Source organism: Petaurus breviceps, unplaced genomic scaffold (assembly GCF_028583685.1).
Source record: "Petaurus breviceps papuanus isolate PSGF00001 unplaced genomic scaffold, PetGlider_PUasm1.0 80, whole genome shotgun sequence".
NCBI lineage: Eukaryota > Metazoa > Chordata > Mammalia > Diprotodontia > Petauridae > Petaurus > Petaurus breviceps.
In genome coordinates, this window is record NW_027186540.1 from 21,022,010 (window position 1) to 21,041,780 (window position 19,771).

Here is a 19,771-nt window from a genome sequence, read left to right on the forward strand (position 1 = left end):
TTTTTTTAATTACTTATTTATTTTTAGTTTTCAACATTCATTTCCACAAGATTTTGAGTTACAAATTTTCTCCCCATCTCTCCCCTATCCCCACTCCAAGATAACAAGCCTACACTTTCCCCTTATCTGTTCTCCCTTATATCCTTCCCCATATCCCCCCCCCACTACCTTTCTAGTAGGGCAAGATGGATTTCTATACCCCAGTGCCTGTATATCTTATTTCCCAGTTGAATGTAAAAAACATTTTTTTTTAACATTTGTTTTTTAAAACTTTGATTTCCAGATCCTTTCCCATCTTCCCTCCTCACCCACCCCCACTGGGAAGACAAGCAATTCAATATAGGTTGTACATGTGTAGTTACATTTCCATAGTAGTTATATTTGTGAAAAATTAACAGTATTTCCCTCCATCCTATCCCTCCCCCCACTTTTTCTATTTTCTCCTTTGACCCTGTCCGTTTTCAAAAGTGTTTGCTTCAAACTATCCTCTCCCCAATCTGCCCTCCCTTCTGTCATCCCCCCTTTTATCCCCTTCCCCCCTACTTTCCTGCAGGGTAAGATACCCATTTGACTGTGTATGTTATTCCCTCCTTAAGCCAAATTCATTGAGAATAAGGTCAACCCATTCCTTTTCATCTTCCTGCTCTTCCCCTCCATTGTAACAGTTTTCTCTTGCCTCTTTTATATGAGATAATTTACACTATCACTCCCTTTCTCCTTCTCCCAATATGTTCCTCTCTCACCTCTTAATTTTATTTTTTTAGATATCATCCCTTCATATTTAACTGATCCTGTGCCCTCTATGTATACATGTACACAGATACACACACACATATATATTTATACACACATATACCCTCCTATACATAGATATATATGTATGTCTACATATACACACACAGATTCCCTTCAACTATCCTCATACTTAGAAAAGTCTCATGAGTTACAATTATTGTTTTCCCATGCAGGAATGTAAATAGTTCAAATTTAATAAGTTCCTTATGATTTTTTCCTGTTTACCTTCTCATGCTTCTCATATTTGAAAGTCAATTTTTCTGTTCAGCTCTAGATTTTTCATCAAGAATGCTTAAAAGTCCTCTATTTCATTGAATATTCATATTTTCCCCTGAAGCATTATACTCAGTTGTACTGGGTAGGTGATACTTGGTTTTAATCCTAGCTCCTTTGACTTCTGGAATATCATATTCCAAGCCCTTTCATCCCTTAATGTAGAAGCTGCTACATCTTGTGCTATATCCTGATTGTGTTTCCACATTACTAGAATTGTTTCTTTCTGACTGCTTATAATATTTTCTCCTTGACCTGGGAACTATGGAATTTGGCTATAATATTTCTAGGAGTTTTCTTTTTGGGATCTTTTTCAAGAGGTGATCAGTGAATTCTTTCAATTTCTATTTTGCCCTCTGGTTCTAGAATATCAGGGCAATTTTTCTTGAGAATTTCTTGAAGGATGGTTTCTAGGCTCTTTTTTTGATCATGGCTTTCAGATAGTCCAATAATTTTAAAATTATCTCTCCTGGATCTATTTTCTAGGTCAGTGGTTTTTCCGATGAGATATTTCACACTGCCTTCTATTTTGTATTTGTTTGGATCTGTTTTATAGTATCTTGATTTCTCATAAAGTCATTAGCTTCCATTTGCTCCAATCTAATTTTGAAGGAATTATTCTCTTCAGTGAGTTTTTGAAATTCCTTTTCCATCTGGTCAATTCAACTTTTAAAGGTCTTCTTCTCCTCATTGGCTTTTTGGGCCGCTTTTGCCATTTGAGTTAGTCTATTTTTTAAGGTGCTGTTTTCTTCAGTATTTTGGGGGGTCTCTTTTAGCAGGCACAGGCTGATGACTCATTTTTCATGATTTTCTTGCATTATTCTCCTTTCTCTTCCCAATTTTTCCTCCACTTCTCTTACTTGATTTTCAAAATCCTTCTTGAGCTCCTCCATGGCCTGTAACCAATTCATATTTTTCTTGGAGGCTTTTGATGCAGGAGTTTTGACTTTGTTGTCTTCTTCTGGTTCCATGTTGTGATTCTCTTTGTCCCCAAAAAAGACTCTACAGTCTGACTGTGCTTCTTCTGTTTGCTCATCTTGCTTGTCAATTACTTGATTTCTGAGCTCTTTGCCACAGTAGAACTCTGCTTCCAGAGTGGAGAGAGCTGTGTCCCAAATTTCTAGGGTTTTGTGAAGCTGCTGTCAGAGCTATGAGCAGGGCGCCCTCTCTACAGCCACCACAAGCTCTGGCATGCTAGCATTCCTCACTGTAGGACTACCACTCAAGACTGCAACCGCAATCCAAGCAGGTCAAAGCAAGAGTGATTACCCACTGAATGGTCACTTGGTCCCACTACAATCTGCAGGCCAGGAGCTCTGGAGGCAGCCATGGAGCAGCAGGTGCAGCTGCTGCACAGCTGCTACCCCAGGGGCAGGGGCCGGGCCATGCTCTTCTCTCACCAAGTTCCCTACTGACCTTTTACTTTGGTGTTTATGGGTTAAGAAGTCTGGAAACCACTGCTGCCAGTGATTCCCACTCCTGAAGTCTGTTCTGGCTGGTCTGGACTGCTAGTCTGGACTGGTGTGGGTCACACAGGACTGTGCCAGGCTCCCAGCCTGATGCGATAGGCTCCTCCTGTTGGCCTGCCAGGCTGCCTTCAGTAGGAGATTTGCTTCTCTTTGTCACTTTGTGGGTTCTATAGCTCTAAAATTTGTTTGGAGTCATTTTTTACAGGTATTAGAGGTGGTTGGAGCTGAAGTTCAAGCAAGTTCCTACTTTTACTCTGCCATCTTGGCTCCACCCACCCCCATCATTTTTTCAAGAAATTATCAAGGAAAATTACCCTGATGTCCTAGAACCAGAGGATAAAAAGGGATATTGAAAGGATCCACCAGTCATCATCTGAAAGAGATCCCAAAATGAAAACTCCCAGAAATATTACAGCCAAATTCCAGAGCTATGAGGTCAAAGAGAAAATAAAAATCAGCCAGAAAGAAATCATTCAAATATTGTAGAGCCACAGTCAGGAACACAATTTAGTAGTTACCACATTAAAGAAGTGGAGGACTTAAAATATGATAATCCAGAAGGCAAAAGAACTGGCATTATAACCAAGAATAACCTACCCAGCAAAAGAGAGTATAACCTTTTAAAGAAAAAATGATCATTTAATGAAAGAAAGGACTTTCAAGGGGGAAAGTGGATAATAGATGGGGGGGAGAGGGGTAAAAGAGGGCAGATAAAAGAAGGCAATGGTCAAAAGCAAAACAGACTTTCGAGGAGGAACAGAACAAAGAGAGAGAAGGGTAAACAGAAGAAAATAAGATGGAAGGAAATGCACAGTTACTAATCATAACTCTGAATGTAAATGGAAATAACTCAACCATAAAATGAAGTACATTGCAGAATAGATTAAAAACCAGAATCCAACAATACTTTGTTTACAAGAAACACATTTGAAAAAAGACACACACAGAGTTAAAATAAGGGGCAGCAGTAGAATCAATTATGTGTCAACTGAGATAAAGAAAAAAAAGCAGGAGTAGTATTTATGATCTTAGACAAAGCAAAAGCAAAAATTGACCAAATTAAAATAGATAAGCAGGGAAACTATACCTTGCTAAAAGCCACCATAGACAATAAATTAAAATGAACAGTAAATATGTGTGTGTATACATACATATATACCAAATGGCAGAGCATACAAATTCCGAAAGGAAAAGTTAAATGAGTTACAGGAGGAAACACATATGAAAACTATACTACTGGAGGATCTGAACTCTCCCCTTTCAGAGCTAGATAAATGTAACCATAAATAGGAAAGAAATTCAGGAGGTGAAGATAATATTAGAAATGTTAGATATAATAGATATCTGGAAAAAACAGATTGGTAACAGAAAAGAATATTTGCTTTTCTCAGCTATACATGGCACCTTCACAAAAACTTACCATGTAATAGGGCATCAAAACCTCACAACTAAATGCAGAAAAGTATAAATATGTACACTTTTCACACCATAATGTAAGAAAAAATTACATTCAATAAAGGGTCATAGAAGCAAGAATTAAAAGTTAATTGGAAACTAAATTATCTAACCCTAAAGAAAGAAGTCAAAGAACAAATTATTGAAACAATAGTTCTGTTAGAGAGAATGATAACGATGAGATAACATACTGAAATTTAGGGTACATAATAAATCCACATAAATCATTGGCATTTCCATATACTATCAAGAAAAGCCATCAGGTTGTTGTTTGTGATTCGTTCTTGAAGAGGACCATGACATCAGGAAGGTGATGCCATGACTTGCAAGTAAACTAGATTTAAGTGAGGGAGGACTGTGCAAAATCACTAGCCTCACTTCCTCCTCAAGGGTCATCTGGGTCCAGTGGCCAGATATTAATCAAGAAGACCGCAGATGGACCAGGATGCAATGGGAGATCTTGGCCTTTTTATGCTAAGATTTTCCTGGGTCTCGGTTTGAGACAAAAGACAAGAAAAGTCATCAAGAAAAAAATAGAAGAGAAAATTCCATTTAAAATAACTGCAGACCATATAAGATAGTAGAGAGTTCACCTGCCAAGAGAAACCCAGGGACTATTTGAACACAATTACAAAATACTTTTCACATGAGTAAAGATGAGATTTAAACAACTGGAAAAATATTAACTGCTCATAGGAAGGCTAAACCAATATAATAAAAATAATAAACATGACAATTCTACCTAATTCAATTTAATTATTCAATGCTATATCAATTAACTATCAAAGAATTATTTTATAGAACTAGAAGAATAATAACAAAATTCATCCGGAAGAACATGTGGTCAAGAATATATCAAAAGATTCAATGAAAAAATATGAAGGAAGGTGCCCTAGCAGTACCCAATTCCAAACTACATTACAAAGTGGCATCCATCAAAACAATCTGGTACTGGCTAAGAAACAGTGTTGTATTAGTGGAATAGGTTAGGGATGCAATATACAGAAGTAAATGACCATGGTAAGCTACTGTTTGATAAACCCAAAGACCCAACCTTTTGGGACAAGAACCTCACCATTTGACGAAAATTCTGGGAAAACTGGAAATCAGTTTGGAAGAAACTAGGTATAGACCAACATGTCATTCAGCATACCAAGATAAGGCCAAAATGGATAAATGATCTCAACATAAAAGGTGATATCATAAGGAAATTAGGGAAGTATGGAAAAATGTATGGATAAAAGAAAAATGTGTTATCAAACAAGAGATAGAGAGGATCACAGGAAATAAAATGGATAATTTTGATTATATGAATTAAAAAGCTTTTGCATAAACAAAACTAGTCCAGTCAAGATTAAAAAGAAAACAGGAAATGGAAAAAATTTACAGCAAGTTTCTTTGATAAAGGCCTCATTTCTCAAATACATAGGGAACTGAGCCAAAATTATAAAAATTAGAGCCATTCCCCAATTGATAAATGGTCAAAGGATATGAACAGGCAGTTTTCAGAAAAAGAACAGTCCACTGTTGGTAGAGTTGTGGACTAGTCCAACCATTCTAAAGAACAATTTGAAACTATGCTCAAAGTACTATAAAACTGTACATGCACTTTGACCCAGTAATACCACTACTAGGTTTATATCACAAAGAGATCAAAGAAAAATGTAAAGGAGATACATATACACATTTATAGCAACTCTTTTTCTGGTCACAAAGAATTGGAAATTGAAGGGATGCTCATCAATTGGGGAATGACTGAACAAGTTGTGTTATATAAATGTAATGGAATGCTATTGTGCTACAAGAAATGATGAGCAGGCAGATTTCAGAAAAACCTGGAAAGACTTACATGAACTGATGCTGAGGGAAGTAAGCAGAACCAGAGATCACTGTACATAGCAAAAACAACACTGTGCGACGATCATCTATGATAGACTTAGCTTTTCTGAGCAATACAATGGCCAAAGATAATTCCAAAAGACTCATGATGGAAAATGCCATCCACATCCAGAGAAAGAACTATGGTGTCCGAATGTAAATCAAAGCATAGTTTTTTACTTCTTTTGTTTTTTGTTTTTTCTTTCTTGTGGCTTTCCCCTTTTGCTCTGATTCTTCTTTCACAACATATTACACATGTATAACTTATATCAGATTGCTTGCTGTCTTAAGGAGTGGGGAGAGGAACGAGGGAAGGAGAACTCAAAATCTTATAAAAATGAATGTTGAAAACTACCCTCACATGTAATTGGAAAAACATAAAATACTGTTAAGTGAAAAAAATAACAGCAGGGATGGCAGTGTGTGCCTATAATCTTTCCAAGGAGGATAAGGGGGGTAGATTGCTTGGGCTTTGGCATTCTGAGATGCGGAGTGCTAAGCTGATTAGGTATCTCCTCTAAATCTTTCACCTATATGTCAGCTCTTGGGAGAAAAGGGCTATGAGGCTATTAGGCTGCTTAAGGAGTGGCAAACAGACCCAGGTTGGAAAAATGGAACAGATCAGAGCTCTCTTGATGATCGGCCCTGGGATTTGGCCTGGGAATAGCCACTGACCTGTCACCATGGGTAAGATGGGGAGATCTAGTCTCAAATCAATAATGAGCTTCAACATGTACAACAAAAGCAGCTCTGAACATAATACTACGCACAGCAAGTATTACATTAATTTACTTCAGTATTGTTCCATGCACCAGAAGTTTGACTAAGGAAACTAATATCTTACTTGGAAATCTGCCTGCAGTACCGCATCTTCAAGACATGAAGCTGTTTGCAGCCTTCCAGAAGGTATTCAATGGCTTTGTCAGTAAGATGTACACATCCAGAAACATCCAAGAAGTGAAGGTAATGGCATTTTTTGCTTAAAATCCTTATGGCCATGTCATTCATCTGCATACACAACCAAAATAACTTAGAAACGATTCTAAGGAGCTACAATACAACACAATATAGCTATTGCTGGGCCCATTATACGGGAACATAAACTCCTTAGGATTAAAATTGCACTAAGGCTTTTCAGACACCCAACAGTTTCATTTACACTACTGATCAAATCTTATCTCCCCAGACACAAATGTGTGACATAAACACCTGATGCTTAGTGTGTAACAGAAGTATTAATCCTATAGCCCCCATATTTTTTTTTCTACAGATGTTCATCCATTTTGCCATTTCTAAAAAGTCGAGCATCAGTAAACAAAAATGAATTATCTCAGGAAAACCAAGCATGAGATTCCCCATAATTTATTAATTTTTACCTAATCTATCCCTGCTTAAAATGTACTGCCCTATTTTGGCTCCATTCTGCTTCACAAAGCTCATAACAATAGCTAGTAACTACAAATGCTTTACATGTCATCTCACTGGACCATCACAACAACCCTGAGAAGTAGGTGATATTATTAAACCTATTTTACAGAGGAGGAAAGTGAGGCTGAGAAAAGTTAAGTGACCAGTGTGGGGTCAGCTAGTATGAGTTTGTGTCATGATTTGGACTTGGGTCTTCCTCACTACAATGCCATCACTCCATCCACTACACCACCTCATTGCTAGTTTGCTTTTCACAATGTTCCTGTCCCAAACTTTACAACTATTCATGAAGTACCTATAAAGTACTCTTGCTACCCCAAATCCCATCAACACTGATGAGTTCATAAATGAGCTTTTTACTGAAAATATTGTCAAAAGCAACTTCTGATATACAGTCTCAGTTTTAACAACCTATAGTTGATTCTTTCATTGGATATCTGTTCACTGCATTTCACCTGTAGAAAGGTTCAGACTACTTCAGAGGGCACTGGAACATTTGCCTTGTGGATAGGAATGGGGCGGGGCAGGAATTATTTGCATTTTCACCCTTCTGAGTACATTTCTGGGAATTGGAAAGGAGACAGAAACACAGAAGAAGGAAACAGAAGTAGCTCTTTCCCCTGGAAACTTTGTCCACTGCCCTGACACTATAGGAAAACTCCCATCCTTCTCGGTAGAGGTACTTCAACTCTACTTCTGGTGCCAAGAAGCTAGATTATTTGCTACATTCCTGGTCTCTTTTCTGGGCAAAATTTTTTGGCATAAATATGATTTGCTGTAGGACCAAGAAGAAAACTGCCTCAAAGAAAACTTTTAAAAATTTAACTGAGTATAATGTCTTGCTGAAATGGTTGGATGTTCTAACAGCTACACATCACAACATTTAGCTAGAGAGACTGCATAGAATGTAATTTTTAACATAAAGTCAAGACAGTTAAAAAAAATCCAATCCCATCTGTTTCAGAACTGTACATATTTAGGATTAGGAAAAACAGATGTCCTAACTGTCTAAGCATGTCTTGGTTTCCAGAACATGCTCCAGGACAAGGATATAGCCCTCCCATCAGTTACTTCCTTACCACTGGAACAGCTGGAGCTCCCAACAGCACTTTCCACCCTACCCTATGAATGCCCTGGGACCTGACACCACTGCAAAGCGTGCTCCAAGACTGGCTTCTTTTTCAGGGGTCTTTTAATTGGGAAGAAGGAGAAGGATAATGAATAGATGGAAAAAGGCCATAGCAGTGTGGGAAATGAGGTGGATTTTCATGTATGTTGAGTGAAGGGGAGGTTTAATTCTCTACTCTCCCATCACATAAGTGAATAGAGGTCAGTTATATCATTTCTATAAAATTAGGTTCTATTCTTATTGTTTTACTGGGGATAGGGATGGTACTATGTACTCCAGGTTGCCTTATCCACATTCTATAAATGTCTGATGATGGATAAATGACTTAAACTTCTCGAATCCTCAGTTTTCTTACTTGTAAAATAAGGATGATGGGCAGCTGAGTGGTGCCATAGTGCGCAAAGCACTGGCCTTGGAGTCAGAAAGCTCATCTTCCTCAGTTCAAATCTGGTCTCAGACACTTACTAGCTATGTGATCCTGGGCAGGTCACTTAGCACTGTTTGCCTCAGTTTCCTCATCTGTAAAATGAACTGGAGAAGGAAATGGCAAACCACTGCAGTATCTTTGCCAACAAAACCCCAAAAAGGGGTCATGAAGGGTTGGACAAGACTAAAATCAACAACATGAGTATGATCATTCTATGATCATTTCCTACCTCACAAGGTTATAGGAAGGAAAGATCATTAGCACACCTTAAGTAATTATATATTATTTTAATTCTTTTCATTATATTATGTATTAGACATCTCAACTGAACTGGATGTTCCAAAAACACTCCCTTTTTCTTTACAATTTTACTTAAATGATGTTTTACAATGACAGCTGGCAGAATAGTAACTAGAATGAAAAGACTTGGGCTTTGCCTTCAGGAAACCTGACATGGAGGGAATAATAGGGGACTTTCTCCCTGCTCTTCTATATGCCACATGGTAAGACCTCACTTCCTTGCTCAGACCCATATCTGATATCCTATCATCATAATGCTGCTTGAATACACCCTTCTGAGACCTGCCTCCCAACTCCTTCAAACCTTTTTGTCCCTAGGTGAAAGAATTTTTAATTCTGGTTCTGGCATATAAAGCTGGTAACTGCAGAATGACTTTCTACTTTAAGTTAAATGTAACAATTTTTCAATGTAACAATTATTATGTGCCTGTTATATGTCAAGCACTGTGTTTCTTTACAAGTTGGGTGATAAAGGGTTAGACATACAAACAATAATGCTGTCACCAATAGAGAATGGCATTTTCAACCATGAATTCATCTAAATCTATGGTTGTTTTGAATAAGCGAAACCATCTTTAATGAATTTACATGTGCTAGAGGGCCAAAATCAGCATGCTGAATGTTGTCCTATACTTGCAAGTTTCTTAACATTCAGATTTTGCTCTCTTTATTTGTTGATATAGTTAGAGCAGTGTGCCAAGAATCTCTTTCCAGTATTAAAAAAATCCCTTTTAGTATATGAGATTATATAGAGCTTGAATTTCTCTCTATTTTTAACAACCTCTGAGCTCAAAGTATTTCCAAACAAGTCAGCTGGCAGGACCAAAGTTTACCTTGAAGAAAGACAAGGGACTTCAAAGGTCAAATTGTACAATTTTACTCCATTCCACCCCCTCATCTTTACTCTCACCCACTAATCCTTACCATACTCTAAAGCAGAATATAGACTTGGGAAGGGTTGCAATCCCAACCTTTTTCTGAACAGAAACTATTTTTTTTAAAGCAATTGGGGTTAAGTAACTTGCTCAAGGTTACACGGCCAGTTATTTTGTGTGGGTGCCAAGTATCTGAGGCTGGAACCAATCACGGGTCTCCCAACACTGGGGTCGGCACTCATATTCACTGTGCCACCTGGCTGCCCCCAGAAACTATTTTTCAATCTTCTTGAAGCCTTAGATCAGTAGTCTTGGGGTAATGTTAAAATAGTGATTGCATGTGGGCTCCCTTGAATGGGATAAGTGGCTGCACGGTCACTGAAGGGGGACCGTTAGGGTGAGACATTCTCTTCCCCACAGAGAAGAGGGAGAGTAATAGGGTAATAGCCTTATTCCACGCCTGGGCGTTTGAGAAGACGGTGATATGCCCAAAATTAATAGAGAAGTTAGGAAGAAGGGAAAGCTTGAAATAGGAGAAGAGTCTGGGTTCAGTTTTGGACATGCTGAGTTTAATATGTCTATATCCAGTTAGGTGCCATAGTGGATAGAGTGCTGGGCCTGAAGTTAGTAAAATTCATCTTTCTGAGTTCAAACCTGGCGTCAGATACTTATTAGCTGGGTAACCCCAGACAAGTTACTTAATCCTGTTTTGCCTCTGTTTCCACATCTGTAAAAATGAGCTGAAGAAGGAAATGGCAAACCACTCCACTCTCTGCCAATAAAACTCCAAATGGAGTCACAGAGAGTCAGACAGGACTGTAAAGGACTGAACATGTCCAATTTAAGATGTCCAACAGGCAGATGGATATGTGAGACTAGATGACAGGAGGGCTGGACAAGTAGGTCTGAGAATAATTTGCATAAAGATGATAATTGACTCCATGGGTGCTAACAAGATCACAAAGTGAAAACAGTACACAGAAAGAAGAGAAGTGGGCATAAGAGAGAGCGTTGGGGAACACCTATAATTAGAGCTGACATGACCTGTGGACCCAACCAGCAAAGGAGACTAAAGTGTGATCAAACAGGTAGAAGGAGAAGCAGAAGAGAGCAGTGCCACAAAAAATCCAAAGCGAAGAGAGAAAAAGGCAATCAATAATGTCAACATCTATAAAGAAGTCAAGAGGAAGAGGACTGAGAAAAGGTCATGTCGTTTGTCCATCAAGCTATCACTGGTGGCTTGGTGACTTTGGAGAGAGCAATTTCATTTCAATGATGGGGTCAAAATCCAGACTGCAGAGAGTTAAGGAGAAAGTGAGATGAAAGGAAGCAGGGGCATTGCTTGCAGAGGACCTTCCCAAGGAGTTCAGCTACAAAAAAAGAAGAAATAAAGGACAGCAGTTTGCAGGGACAGATCATGGGGAGAACATGGATGTATTTGTAGGTAGTAGGGAAATTGGCAATATGCAGGGAGAAACAGAAAACTAATGAGAAAATGGGGGTGATAGAAGGAACAATCTGCTAGAAAAATCACTGAGGAAATGATAAATCCTCTGCTTCCTTCCATTGGCTTTGTCATCTGTAAAACAGGAACAATATAATACTTGTACTATGCTAACTCTTAGAGTTTTCTGAGGAAAGTACTTTGTAAAATTTTAAAGAAGATCTATAAATGTATTATCATAATTTATAGCTGTGAAGTAAACAAAATATCCTCCAGACTTGATTACCCAGAGCAGTACTTCACATATCTTTTGTTTGTTCATTCAACAAACTTTAATCAGTCCCTTCTTTATTCACTGTGCTAGGCTAGGTATGCAAAGAGACATAAACCATGTTTTCTATCTTCAAGTAACTATCTAGTAGAAACAGATAAGACATGAACATAATTAAACAAAATATAGGCCAGAACGTGATGTGTGCAGAAGACTACAAAGTATTTTATAAATAACTGTGTCACATCCTAATCTTTTGGCCTCCAGGAAATAGCAGTATGCAAAAGGAACACCCTAATTTTAACTTTTCCCAGCGTCAAACAAAATTCTTTATCCCATTCCCATTTTTCACTGATTGGTCATGTTTACTTTGCACCTAAACCCAACTATTCTCCCAGCATACTCTGCAGTAGGACCAGTTGTCTGAGTATCCACATGGTGCTATAAGGAGCTATGATTGCTAGAGCAGTGGAGAAGAAAAGTGAGTGATCCTGGTAACCTGTTTGTGTTCTGGAAACTGTGACATGCCTGGAGAATTAGAACACATCTGATTTTACCTCGCTTTAAATAGGCAGAGTTCTGAGACACTGGGGGAGAGTTTTACTCAGAATGTTCCCCGTTTTCTTGCACAAGCCAGACACCATCCTTGGTGTGAAATACAATCTTTCACTTCTTACCCTTGGTTCACCTTTTTAAAAAGGCTTGTCCCAACTTCCTTTTGCAGTATAATGAAGCTACATAGAGACCTGGGAGAGAGCAGCTCTAGTATGACCTTCATGAAGACTGAACTGTTGAAGAGCAAGATTTCTTCAGATGTCAATTACAATGGCCTAGAAGCAGATGGGCTTGGCTGTATAGATGACCTAATACTTTGGAGAGGGGCAGGCCATTGGGCAGGGCGGCTAGGTGGTGCAGTGGATAGAGTGCAAGGCCTGAAGTCAAGAAGACTCTTTTTCATGAGTTCAAATCTGGCCTCAAACACTTACTAGCTCTGTGACCCAGGGCAAGTCACTTAACCCTGTTTGCCTCAGTTTCCTCATCTGTAAAACAAGCTTCAGTATCTGTGCCAACAAAACTCCAAATGGGGTCATGAAGAGTTGGACACGACTGAAACAACTGAACAGCAACAAAGACCATTAAGCAAGGCAGGAAACTTGTGACCTGCCCTGTCCCTGTAGTGGCCCCCCAGACCCTCCCACTGCTTTTCCTACTTCCTGCTTAGGAACTGATCATCAGAATGTTACCACTGTTTTGGAAAGAGTGTGTCTCCATGCAGAAGGGCTCCAAGCAGAATCCTTGTGCTTTGGAGTTGTAGGCTGCCTTGGATCACTTCTCCCTCCCTGAGACCCACCCTGGTCAGCCCCATCCCTCCTGTACCTCTAACCCTATCTACTGTCCCCTTCCACTATTCTCCCCTGGAACCTACATTCTGTTGTTAAAAACTATAGTGCATTTTAGACCTATGTCCTTCATCTGCCCCCCAGAAATTACCTTGTACATATTTTAGATTGGCACATGATTTTCCCTCAATAGAATGTAAACTCCTTAAGGTCAAGGACTGTTATAAAAACAATTTCTTTCATTAAGCACTACTTCCTTGCCCCACAACTTTTCAGAGGCCATCATACATTCTGAATTTGTTTTCTTATTGTAAGATCAAAAATAAGACCAATAGCAATAATAATGGTTTTTCACAGTTGGTGGCTCAGTGGATAGACCTCAGTGCCTGGAACCAGGAAGACCCAAGTTCAAATACAGATGCAGACACTTACTAGCTGTGTGACTTTGGGCAAGTCACTTAACTTGTCTAGCTCAGTTTCCTCAATTGTAAAATGGGGATAATAAGAACATCTACCTTCCAAGGTTGTTGTGAGGACAAAAATAAAGTAATATTTGTAAAAGCACTTAGCACAGTGCCTGGAACACAACAGGCACTATATAGAAATGCTAGTTATTATTATTTCTCCAAATCTTTTGGAATCTTTAAAGCAGTTTGCATTATTTGATTCCCACATCTGCAATTATCACTGGTTAGGCAGTTATGTTAATAGTTGATTCCAAGCCATAATAAAGTCAACTAATAGTGTTAAGCAAGCCCAGGGACATGGAAAGAACAAGCCCATCAATTTCTTTATCAGTAGCATGAGAATAATACCACACAATCAGCCTCACAGGGTTTTTATTTTAAGGGTCAAATGACATAATGCAATTGAAATGCTTTATGTGTAATATACATATAAGCTATTTGTTAATATTACTACTGGGGCAAATGATATTTTATCTGAAACCCTGTTCCTCCATCTATTAAAGAAATGGGGATAGTTGCACCCCATCCATATCTTATACTGTAGGGATGTTGGGAACATAAATGAGATGCAGCACAGAGAGGAAGATTCATTCCTTTGGGAGGAAAAGTCCATTTGAATGCCAGAGCATTATTCTGCTTGATATTATGATATAGTATGATTATGCTGGCAGACTTATACATTGCAAAGAGAACAGGTCAAGAATGAGTCACACTTCTGAACACTGGGTTCTCTTTCAGCTTTTCTCAGTCTCAACACTTTTACACATACCTTAGGACAGCCAGCAATGTTGAGTGACGTAAGCCTAAAGCACTTACTGGATAGTGCTTTCAAAATTTCTCCAGAAAGCTTGAGGCAGTAAGAGACATCTAAATGTTCCAAAATTGGTGTCGACTGACAGAATTCCTGTAAAACATTCCAAAGTTTGCAATCAATTTCTCTTTCATTACTGAATCTTTTCCAGTACAGAACATTATACTCAACACCCACATGTAGACAACTATTGCCACACTGACAATATCATTGAGATCCCCAAAACTGAAGTCAAATGTTCTCAATAATACCAATAAAACCAATAAAGTTCTCTAGTTGTAGTTATCACGTCTTATATTTGTGCAATTATGTACTTTTAAACATTTTTATCTTTTCATTTGATTATTAACATTTTAGAAATTCTGAATTGCTATAAATGTTCACTGGTTTCAAGACCTAAATTGAAGATACTGATAAGGTCTTTCCTGACCTATAGAGTGGCATCTTACACTCAAATCTATAAACATTTATGAAGCTCCTACTATGTTCCAGGCACTGTAGTAGCTGCTGGATTATGCAGATGAATTTTGTTCCTTCTAAATTAAGTCAGATTTCTCTTGTGACTTAAAATGAGAATTTACAAAGTTCTTTTTTTTTAAATGGAGAGGAAAATAGCAAGGAAAATGCATGTGATATATTGGCATTTACTGAGATACCATACTGCAAGCATCATGACATATTTCTGGAACTAGAAATCAACAAATGAAAATATCAGTAGAACAGAGATTTTTAACTTTTTTTGTGACTCCTTGGTGGGAATCTAATGAAGTCTAAGAACAATTTCCCAAAATAATGATTTTAAATGCAAATATTTTATATGAAACCACGAATATCCATTTTACTTCACTTGTATTTTTTTTTTTTGCTTTTTGGAGGGCAATTGGGGTTAAGTGACTTGCCCAAAGTCACATGGTTAGTGTTTGTGTTAAGTGTCTAAGGCCAGATTTGAACTCAGGTTCGCCTGACTCCAGGGCCGGTGCTGTATTCACTGTGTCACCTAGCCACCCCCACTTGCATTTTTTTTAAAGCAACTGGGGTTAAGTAACTTGCTCAAGGTTACATGGCCAGATGTTTCTGGGTGGGTGCTAAGTGTCTGAGCCCGGATTCGAACCCAGGTCATCCCGACTCTGGGGCTGGTGCTCTTACTCACTGTGCTACCTGGCCGCCCCAATTTTTTTTTTTGCTTTTTGGAGGGCAATTGGGGTTAAGTGACTTGCCCAAGGTCACATGGCTAGTTTTGTGTTAAGTTTCTGAGGCTGGATCTGAACTCAGGTCCTCTTGACTCCAGGGTCAGTGCTTTATTCACTACACCACCTAGCCGCCCCTGCATTTTTTAAAAAAGTATAATAAATTCAACATTTTACTTTCCAAACTGTCCTTATCTGTGCTTTTTTCTGAACTTCCTTCTATTTTCTTCTGTGAATTTAAAAAAAATTCTCTAACAACTCTCTTTTGGGGGGGGCATCACTATTGCTACCCTCCCCTAATTTACTGAAATAAAAAGTGAAAACCTCCTTATTTTAACCAAATATGTATAGTTAAGCAGAACAAATCCATGCAGTGGCTATGTCCAAAAATATACATCTCTGTACCTTGTATACTTGACCTCTTTCTCTGGAGATGGGCAACATGTTTCATCATAGGTCCTCTGGTCATTGCTTTGATGAGAATTTTTATCCTTCAAAGTTATTTTCTTCACCTTGTTGTCCTTGTATAAACTGAACAACTGTGAAGGACTTAGCTGTTTTCAGCAATATAATGATCAGAGACAATCCCAACGGATTCATGATGAAAAATGCTATGCACCTCCAGAAAAAAAAACAAAACTGATGGCAACTGAATAGACTGAAGCCCACTATTTTACATTCATTCATTCATTACTTCTTTCTCTTTCTTTCTTTGTTCAAATTTTCTTCAAAATTAATATGGAAATGTTTTACATGATTGCATATGTAAATCTACATCAGACTGCTCACTGTCTCAGCGAGAGGGTATAGGATGAGGGAAGGATAGAATCTGGAACTCAAACTTAAAAAAAAAATCTAATGACATGTAATTGTGGGAAATAAGATAATATTTAGAGAAAAAAATTCTCCACTTATTTTCTAGATAATTTATTTGTGATGATCAGATATCTTAGATTTTCTTCTACTTTTCAATCTTTTATTTTATTTTGTTTCTTGCTGACTCTTGGAGCCACTGACTTCTATGTTGTCTGTTTTAATTTTCAGGCATTCTATTTCTTGGGTTTACCACTTTCTCTTTCAAGTTACTTATTCTCCTACTAATTCCTTCCTCAAGAGCTTTCATTTAATTGTTTAACTTTAGTTTCATTTTTTTTCCATAGATTTTCATATAGACCTTTGTGTGTCATTTTTTTTTTCTTTTGAGTCTTTGCTTTCAGTTGTTATAGAGTTAGATTTGCAACACATTTTTGATACTGTTTGGTGTTTTCTTTGATTTACTCATTTCTCCAGCTTCAGTTCCTGAATTGGAGCTTTGTGCCAGGGCCAGTCTTTGTTCCAATGCAGATCTGAGTAGGTTGATTGGCTCTGCCTGATCTTACCCTTGGTCCCCTGGGGTTTTTCAGTGATTTTCACCTCCTAAGATTAGAATTTCCTGGATCTTTGAGGTTCAGAGTACTGGATACTCAGGGTCCTCATAGAATAGAATGTTAGGGTACTTAGAAGGCCTCTGGGCCTGGGCTTTCACAGTCTGAGCACAGCAGCTCTATACTGAGTAGAAAGGTGCTTCCAGTCACTACTGTTTTCCAGGACTTCTAAGGCCCCTATTCAAAGGCTGACAATCCTGGGAATATCCTACACACATCCTATCTGTGATTGGATTCATGCTCACTTTGATGGAGACAGGATGAGTAGAGGGAAGGGGCCTATTCTTGCTACCTGTTTTATTCTGGAGTAGAAAATGTCACCTGGTGTCATTTCTCATTAGATTTCTCAATCGTTATTTGGGTTGGTGGAAATTTCAGAGTTTTGCTGGAGTAGCTATGTGGAAGCTGCAAAAGCCGGCATCCAGTTTAGGCAGCTATTTTGGCTCTAAGTCTGGCCATAATATTGTGCTTCTGCTCAAATCACCCTCTAAAGCAATACCATGATCAGAAACAACATGGAGGTGATGGTGTGTTCTTGAAGCAATATCTATGAAATTCAAGTTTCCTTTCCTCAAGCTTAAAGTATAGGTGAGAAAGGTTCATCCCTAGAAGACTGGCCAAGTAATAGCTTTTTCTTGACCACATTAACCCTAGAAATAGACAAATACACAAAATATCCCATGTGTTCTCCCCTTCCATTTTAGTGACAATGTTAGCAGAGAAGAAGAAAGAAAAACAGAGGGTGCTAAAAGAAACCCCACACAATTCTAAGATCAACCCCAAATTTTAATTTATCCATTATCACTCAATATAAAATCTTCATCCAATTACCAAAGAGTTGGAGACCGATTGGGGGAACTAAACAATGTTTATGATAGTCTCACTACAAATGAAAAGATAAAGATGTCACAGATAAAAAAGAAAGTAGGACTCATAAATTCTATGAGCATTAGCAGGGGGAAAAAACAGTTTAAAAAGATGGGATTTTATTTTTTTTTTGGAGAAGTTTGCATTTTTTGAATGTTCCAAGAAATTTCCCAAATGTAATTCAGCCAGATCTCTTCCTTCTGGTTCAATTCTGGGCCCAGTTTATCATCCATTTGTAGCATCTAAGATATATCTACTGAGGGACCAGCTCTAGAGACTCTTTGTCCATTAAATAACAAGATTTGGAAAATAGATTTCCTTTACTCATTTGGTTTTTCTTGTGGGCCCAGTTATGACAAACTCATTTGAATAGTTATGGATCTCCCATTCAGGAGCCTCTGTAATGTTCCAGAGTTTTGGTGCAATCAGCACACTGCCACCTACAAACAGAAACATCTTCAGGAAGTACTGTCTACCAGAAATCCCTATTCAGTACTATTCCCTAGTCAGTCCTTGGACTCTCTTGGACTTCCTCAGGCACAGTTTTACTCTATCAAGTTGAAGTGTTTTTTGAAGTAAAGAAAAATATTTTTTCAAGGTTTTGAGTATTAAATGTAGCTATATGAGTTGATAGTCACCAATACCTTCTTAAGCCCTGCCACTTTTGGTACTAATAACATGAAATTTTTTTCAGTAACTATTTGATATCTTCCCTTCAAGAAAGAAATCAGATATCTTGAAAATAGTTTCCTCAGTAGCCTCAAAACTGTGCTTCCTTTAGCACAAGAGGAGGTTCTTAGTCTGGCCCACCTGCTGCTCTTGCCTTTGATTCTGCCCCCTTGTTAGTCTGGGAAACACTGGAGAACATGATATTAGAATCTAAACGTGGGGGTTGTCTGATGACTGTGGAGTCATTGATGGGCAAGATGATTTGTTAAAGAAAACTTTCATAAAAAGCATATTAATCATATTGGGGAAATTTTAGCTTACAGACAGCACATACAAATCAGTCTTCATAAAAATGAGAATTAGCTCAATAAGTAAACTAGTTTGAATTAGGGACACAATCTTAAACATTTATAAATGGGTTTAGGGAAAATTATTAATCATCAATATAGCCAATTAATCTTAAATGATTTATATTTAAATAAAGATATTTTGACACACAAGATGTTATCCTTTTAGTGATTCTCTCCCAGTTTCTGTTAGTATTTACTCTACCTATTCATTCTCATTCACTTTTAAATTCAATTAATAGAATAACAGATTTCAATTTGGAAGGAAATTTAGAGGTCATCTCCTCTAACTTCTTCATTTTATACATGAAGAAAAGTAGGTCCAGAAAAGTTAAGTGATGATTTGTTACACAAACGCCAAGCAGCTGAATTGAGATTTGAATCTGACTACAAATCTAGCACTTATTCTTCCAAATAAATTCATTCAATCCAACAAATATTAAAAAGCATCCTCTACATGTGAGGTTCTGGAAATACAAAAAGAAAAAAAAGAAAAAGTCTTTGCTTTCCCAGAGCTTCCATTATATTAAAGAATACCTAATACGAACAGAGGAACATTTTACAAGAGTACACTAAAAACTAAGGAGATCCAGAAAGCTTTCCATTGAAGGGGTGCACCTGGGTGGAGGCTGGAAGAAATCTGAAGAGAAAGCCCCGTATTCAGAGCGTGGGGAGTAGCCTATTTGAAGGCCCATACGCGGGAGATGGGATGCTGAGATCAAGGAAAGCAATCACGCAACTACCCTTCTGGTTATGCTTTTTTTTAATTTACATGAGCATGTCTTTCTGTATTTCTTTGTACTTCTAATACCTGTCAGTTCCATGGGAATCACCCTAGCCGCCCTCCTCGCCCTTATGGGCCTCTGAACCCATCCGATTGCCTCTCTTCACTAGCAGAGCTCCTGTCATCCATTC

At 38.1% G+C, this 19,771-nt stretch overlaps 1 protein-coding gene across 1 annotated transcript in view; it reads right to left on the reverse strand.

Moving 5' to 3' along the window:
• Positions 1-19,771, reverse strand: part of LOC138175977 (F-box and leucine-rich repeat protein 13-like) — a 205,099-nt gene that overhangs the window by 9,397 nt on the left and 175,931 nt on the right. Inside the window, exons 12-13 of the mRNA XM_069106590.1 lie at positions 14,321-14,455; positions 6,715-6,878 (exon numbers count right to left, since the gene is read on the reverse strand). Of these exons, the coding sequence (XP_068962691.1) occupies positions 6,715-6,878; positions 14,321-14,455 (299 nt within the window). The remainder of the gene's footprint in view (positions 1-6,714; positions 6,879-14,320; positions 14,456-19,771) is intronic.